Raw genomic sequence first — 7,044 nt, 5'->3', positions numbered from 1 at the left:
GGACTCGCCATACTTGAGTCCCCCGCAACCCTTCTGCTGCCATGTGAGGTCTGAGCCCCTTCCATAGCTTTAGCCCCTTGGTTCTGCCCACAGGCAGAGGCAGCAATGCAACAGCAGGGCAAATAGGGTTTCTGCCACCACCTCAAGCCAGTTGGGTTACACCTCCTGATATTTTTTCCCCACTGGGGCCCAGCACCCATGCAAAAGCAGCCAGTCATTCCCAAATAAATCCTTTCTGTTTGGAAGGGACAGACCTCCTGCAAAGAGTCATAGCATTGCCAACATGTCTTTCCAGACAGCATCCATGGTTGGGACTATAGCCGATGGAGCACAAGCCTCCAGGACCGAACAGGAGGGAGAGGTCTGTCCCTGGAGGCCAGCAGAGTAGTCAGCTCTCAGACCGAGACTGAACAAGACTCAGTGCAGAGGAAGGACAACACCTACAAACTTCAGTTTGGTAAACAGTTTAATTGACAAATAGAAAGGTCTGCTGCTGCGCCTAAGCTGGAGTTACCCACTGCTCTGCTTGGCTGCCAGTCTCTTGTCTCTCTCTTCAGCAATGGTCAGGCGGATCCCCTTTCCACGGGGCAGGGAGATCCAAGGCTTGTTGCCCTGAAGCAAGGAAGAAGACAACACATCATACCAAGAAACCCAGAGAGGAACAGAGCTTGCCCTCCCAGGGAGAAAAAGGAGCAAAATCCTGATCCTCCTGGAGCTTGGCCAGACAGAAATAGCCACATCATTTGCCCAATAGAAGCCCAGTGGGGAACTGCAGTGTAAAAGTCTACTACTGCTTTATTTACATCCCTGAGGAAGGCATTTTAGCTAAAACCAAAACAGCCCTTTCAGAGCCTGAACAAAAGAGGCCACAAAGGGTGGCAACAGAAGAAGTCTTAGGAAAAGGCCTCTCGGGACTCTCAGTTCGAGTCATTGCCAAGACTGCATCACCACCTGAAAGGCACAGTTCCAAACTTTAACGTGCTTTAAAAAGCCACACGGCTTTTTCTTGAAAACATCGCCATCCCTTCTAAATTTACAGCAACCTCCCCTTCCCAGACCCATCAGCCTGCAGAAGACAGAACCACAGGCAACAGAGCCAGGGCTGATGCCACAACTGGAGCTTCACTCTGCAGGCATCCAGAGTGGGAAGGCATTTGTCTACAGAAGACAGGAACAACTCCCATCTTCAGCCAGCAGCCCCCAACAACAGGAGGGGACCAATCCTCCTTTTGTTTGTGCACACTTACTTTGCCAATAACAAAGATGTTGGAGAGTCTGGTGGCAAAGCTATTGCCATTGGCATCCTTCACATGAACCACACCAAATGAGCCAGGATGTCTCTCCCGGTTGGTGATCACACCAATACGGCACAAGTTGGCACCACCAGTCACCATGCACAGGTTACCTAAGGCAAAGGAAAGGCTGGTGAGACAAGAGTTTGCACAAGGTGCCAAGATGAACCACTTCCACACGGGTCCTTCAGGAGCACTGCTGCAGAAGAACGCCATGGGCAGAGCAGCACAGGGACACAAAGCGGCCACCAGAACACAAGGGCACAACTTTTAATGCCTACATCCTGCGGGAACCTTGGCACGCTCCAGTGAAGCCCCAAGGCCTATAAAAAACATTCCCTATCACTTGATCACTTGCGTGAACACCAAGGAAAGGCCTTTTTTACTACTGGGCAAGTAGCTTGACAGATCCTCATTCCAACAGGAATCCCAACTGCAGTTATAGCTGGAGATGCCTCATAGAAACAACAAAGCCATTCACAAGGCTGCCACCATTGCCATCTCTGCTTCAAAGGGAAGGTGCCCAGCAGCTGCAGCTAACTTCCACACTGCTCTCCACCAGCAATGCCTCTGGAGAACACAGTACCTTACAGACAGAGGAGGTGAGACCTACCTGTGTCAAACTTGATGAAGTCTGTGATCTTGCCTGTCTCCAGGTCAATCTGGATAGTATCATTCACCTTGATGAGGGGGTCTGGGTAGCGGATGGTGCGGGCATCGTGGGTGACCAGATGAGGGATTCCTTTGGTGCCCACAAAGATCTTCCTCACCTTGCACAACTTGTACTGCAAACAAAAGCCAACTCTGCTCAGCTGAGGCAGAGAGCTGCACCACAGCCCAGGGCACTCTTGCGCACATGTCCTCCCCTTCAGAAAGCCTGCCAGTCACACCAGGCCTCAGTCCCCAAGCAAAGCATTCCGACACATTTCAGGACTTGGGATCCCCAGAGGAGACCAGACAGCAACTCACTGCTGCTCAGTTCACAGCCCCAGTAATTCCTCTCGCAAGGCTGCCACGCAACTATGCCACGGCCCCACCAGAAAATACCCGTGTTTTGGGAACAGCTTTCTATAGCTACCCAAGAAATCATATCAGTACCAGCACACAACCTGATACTGCAAACAAATGCCAACCCTTCTGAAGACTCCCGCTCAGGGCTCGGGTCTCCCTGCAAACACTGGATGCATTTTCCTAGGAAAGCATATGCAAAGGTGGAGTTGCCTTATTTTGCTTTGAAAGCCCTGTTGGTCACACAGGGGAGGCAAAGGCTGCCTTTCCACAGGGCCTACAAGAAATCTGTACCCCTTCTCAAAGACAGTCTGCTCTCCCTGCAGCCTTTAACTTGAACTCCTTCACATCCACATTGGGACTCATGGTGCAACACAGATTGGTAGCCAGAGAGAAAAATAAATCCCAGGGCCACAAACACATGCCGGAGCCACTCCCAGCACAGCCAGAGAGAGCATAGCAGCCCACCAGACAGCCCTCCCCTCAGCATCGCTGTGTGCCTGTATAGCCTTCCATTTGGGGCACATGAACCAGAGTGCAGGCTTGCAGCTTAGAAACACCAACACACTTGGGCTGAGGAACTGTACAGAGGAGTCACTTGTAGACAGAGGGCAGTTTTATAAATACCTTCCTGCGTCTGTTCTAGAAGAGTTCAAGAACCCTTTCAACACCAAAGCCGGTCCAGAAGTTCACAAGCAAGCTTTGAAAAGCACTGCCAAAGCAAAGTCCTCACAACTAGTACTGCTTCAACCTGTTCCATTCAACTTAAGGCCCTTTCTGCCTCTGGATGACCATAAAGGGGACAAGCTGTGTGTGCACACACAGCCCCTCAGAGCTTCAACCAAAAGGCTAAGTGTATGAAGCTTGTCACTGCTCGATCAACAAGACTCAAAGCATCAAGTAACTGCCTCTGGAAACCAGCTCCTGCCTGGGGGCAAGCTTGTTTCCAGAACCACCTCATTTCTGTCTCTGAGCAGTTCATGCCTGCAGAGCCTTTTATGCTGGATACTCCACTTCTAACTGCTCAACTGAAAGACGCACAAGCAGCAGCTTTGCTTTGTGTTGTATCAAAGTGGTCCTAGGATTCAAATGCTTTTGTCCGTTCAAGTACTGCAAGCATTCAGCACATCCAAGAACTAACCTGTTGCTTGCAAGAATACAGAAGCAGCAACATACATGCAGGTATGACACAGAAAGGCCCCCACTGTCCAGCTGGAGGCAGAGCCAGGGCAGCACTTCCACTATCATCAGACCCTCAGGGGCCCACAAGGCAAAACTTCAATTAAGACAGTCTGGCTTTTGCACCACGGGCAGTACAGCAGCAACGAGGTCTCCACAGTTTCTGATCACTGTTACCTTGTGCTGCTCTACATTAAGGCTTGCTAAACCACAGTAAAGCCATGCCCATCAACCTAAAAGGGCTTGGAGAAAACTGCCCGTAAAAGGACTCCAACCCATGCCAACAGCAATCACTCAAGCACCAAACACCCCTACGCAGAGGGCTGTAAGTTGCCCTCACATCACCTACAGACCTTCCTCCTTGAAGACTCCATACCCTAACCAAGAAAGGAGATGTTCCCCAGTCTCCTGAAAGGTGTCACAGACTGAGCTCTCAGGGAAAAGAGAAAACAGCTCCTATTCAGGAGATACCAGACATGAGACACTGCCCCAGCAAAACCCAGTGTGGTCCACGTTTACACCAAGATCAAGCCCCTCACCTTGGCCTCTTCAGCTGTGATACGGTGAACAGCAAAACGGCCCTTGGTATCATACACCAAGCGGAAATGCTCGCCTGTCTTCTCAATGCTGATGACATCTGATTTCAGAGATAGAAATAAAATGAGTTAACACTTAAGTATTCATACATACAGTTGATATTCATAGCAGAGCACAACTATAAATGAAATTGTAACAACTGCTTATGTAGTTTTTTTCAGGCAAACTTAGAAAGCACCTTTCCTCCAAATCTTGCCAGCCTCACAAAACATTCCCCCCGGTGTACCAGAACAGCCCCATGAAATATCTGTAGTTTACCAGTCTACTCCAACAAAGGAAAAACACAGCAATAAACAGGTCAAGAGAGAGAAGCTAATAGCTATAGTCACTTGTCATGCCAAGAGAATCTGGAGCAGCAGCTTTATGCAATTTGTTCAATAAGTTCTAAAACTAGGATGCATTTGTAGAAGCACTCTCCCCACTGGTGATCCAGTCAGAGAACTGGAAGCAAAACTGTTAATAGTCTCCTGAGAAGAGGTCATGGCATTCAGAAAACTGAGAAAACATCAGCATTCCTTTTGCAGAGCAGATGCCTTGCACATGTCCCTGAAGGAAAAGATTCTAAATAATATAATAAATAAAAACGTTGACTTTGGGGACAAAAACCCAGCGTGGGTTTCTCCACAGGTTGCAGTCCCTTCAGGGGTGTACCTGCTCCGGCGTGGATCCTCCACAACTGCTCACCAAATTTAGTATGTGCCCCAACCCTCTTCACTAACCCATGAAGCCAGCAGGATAGGTGATGTCTGTGCGAACTTTGCCATCTATCTTGATGAACCTCTGCATGCAGATCTTCTTGACCTCATCTCCTGTCAAGGCATACTTCAGTCTGTTCCTCAGGAAGATGATGAGTGGAAGGCACTCCCTCAGCTTGTGAGGGCCTGTAGATGGACGGGGTGCCTGCAAACAGAAAAAAGTCTTACTCTGGTTGCTCAAACGTACCAGCAGCTATCAAGCGTCACTTTCCATAGGAATAAAAGCACTCCAACACCTCTCAGGACATCTGACGACTGCTGCAGAGAGCCCAAGCCTTACTACCTCACTGCTTTACTCCTTACGAGCAAGAGGAAACAGAAGAACTACTCACAGAATATCTGACAGCAGATACCCCCTTCCCCATTACACTACCAAACTGCCTCAGTTTGCTGCTGGGGAGCCACAGTGCCTTGAGCTGCTGTGCCAAGCTGTGGCAGTGACAGTGTGTCCCTTGTCTTGTGTGGCCCTCGACAGGTTATATAAGGTAGGCCTGGAAACAAGCCTGAAGGCTGCTGTGTCAGGGTGGCAAGTTACAGCTTGCAGGGGCACAACAGGAAGAGAGTGGTGCAGAAATAAATAGAGCAGCACCACTCCTACTGCCTGCGACAGGCACCCAGCGAAAGGCAGTGTTTCTATCCAGTCATGAGGTAGGACTCAAACCAGTCCAAGGACCTGGCCAGAGATGCTCAGCTAATTCTGCACCTGCGGACAAGCTGGGGAAGGCCTTTGCTATCTTTTGGAGGTGATGCCATCGCTGCAAAGAGCGCGCTTGTCACAGAGCTGAGTGAAACAAGGATCTCTTGCAGACCTATAGCTGCAGGCTGCAGGCTGGCCAGGTGGGGAAGGCTGAAAACAAACCTTGCATCAAGGAGATCCTTGGGAAGGGAGCAGACCTACATACTTACATCAACAGTCATTTAACAGGAGAGACCATCAGGCCTGTGGGCTATCCCCCAGCAGGAAGGCTGGCCATGGGGCAAATGGTGTGGCAGCTAGGCCTTTATTTCCAAGCTGAGAGCATAGCCACAGGCACATTTGTCTCATTTGTTTGCAAGCCCAGCTCTCACTGCTAGCCTGTGCTCCCTGCAGCAAAACCGCTGCGCTGGGTCAATTCTCTCCAATGCCCCCTTACAACATCGAATGGCCTTCACTCCAAGAGCATCCAGGCTCTTCACTGGAAGGAACAATTTAAACCTTCCTGTTCCTCAGGAGGCAGGAAGTACTACAGCCCATCTGCATGGGCCTGCTTCCAGTCCCAACGGGAGCAAGCAGCTCACTCCCTTGGCATGGGAGGTGCATTCTGGGGCTGCATTTGTCAGACAGAGGAGTAGAAGAGTTGCCAGTGGTTTGCCCGCTTGACCAGAGTTGGCAGAAAACTCCTCGGGTGGCACCTGTGGCTCCCTTGCTCCCTCCCTCTGTGCCAGCCCCACTGGGGAAAAGGCACGGGGGAGCACCGAGCTGGGGAGAGGAAAACTCCTCCTGCTCCCCAAACACCATCTCCCAGGTGGGCTCAGGAACTGGGCCCAGAGGGCTGGAGGCAAAGACGCAGTGATGGGGAGTCCCCGTGAGCGACTGCCCACACAAGGCCATGCAGGTCCCCACGGCGACGGCCAGGGCTCTGTGATGGCGGTGGCATCGTGCCCACAAGGCCATTGTGAGAGGGGCGTCCCCGTGGTGACCTGCCAGGGCCAGAGCGCCCCGGGGTCCCCACTCTGAGGAGAGCGACTCCGTCAAGGAGGGAGCAGCTCCTCTTGGTGCCGGTGTGGTAGGTGTCCGGCAGCGTATTTGGAGATGCCCATGGAGCGGGAGGCGAAGCCCTGCTCCCAGCCCGCAGGTGGGCACCCCAGCAGGCGGGAGCGCAGCGAGGTGAGCCATGGGGCTGGAGGGAGAGGAGGCAGCAGGCGTGGGACCTGCATGCAGAGCACAAGGGCAGTGGGGAAGGGGAGCTGGTGCCAGCCAGCCAGCCAGCCCTGAGCTCCTGCGGCAAGGGCGTGTTTCCTCGGGGCCCTGGGGATTTTCTCTCGGGCAGAGCTGACGCAGTGGGTGCCCCAAGCCACACACAGCCCCTGCAGCTCTGCGCTGATTGTCAGAGAGCAGCTCTGGGCCACGCTCAGGCTGGCCGTGCTCGGCCATGAGCTTCCCTTTGAAACGGGGCTGGGGTTTCCTGCACTTCAGGCGCCGCTTGTGCCATCACAGCCACTTCCAGCGTGCA

General features: G+C 52.1%; 1 protein-coding gene across 1 annotated transcript in view; it reads right to left on the bottom strand.

Annotated features, from left to right (window-relative positions):
* Positions 1-448: 448 nt before the first annotated feature.
* The window catches only part of LOC136993302 (small ribosomal subunit protein eS4-like), a 9,422-nt gene continuing 2,826 nt past the window's right edge, over positions 449-7,044 (bottom strand). The window contains exons 3-7 of the mRNA XM_067304452.1: positions 4,796-4,976; positions 4,019-4,116; positions 1,906-2,077; positions 1,248-1,405; positions 449-612 (exon numbers count right to left, since the gene is read on the bottom strand). Coding sequence (XP_067160553.1) covers positions 511-612; positions 1,248-1,405; positions 1,906-2,077; positions 4,019-4,116; positions 4,796-4,976 — 711 coding nt within the window. The 3' untranslated portion in view covers positions 449-510. The remainder of the gene's footprint in view (positions 613-1,247; positions 1,406-1,905; positions 2,078-4,018; positions 4,117-4,795; positions 4,977-7,044) is intronic.

The sequence above is a fragment of the Apteryx mantelli genome, chromosome 13 (genome assembly GCF_036417845.1).
Source record: "Apteryx mantelli isolate bAptMan1 chromosome 13, bAptMan1.hap1, whole genome shotgun sequence".
Lineage (NCBI taxonomy): Eukaryota > Metazoa > Chordata > Aves > Apterygiformes > Apterygidae > Apteryx > Apteryx mantelli.
Note: the sequence above shows the minus strand (reverse complement) of the source record. Positions and strands in the feature narration are given on the sequence as shown.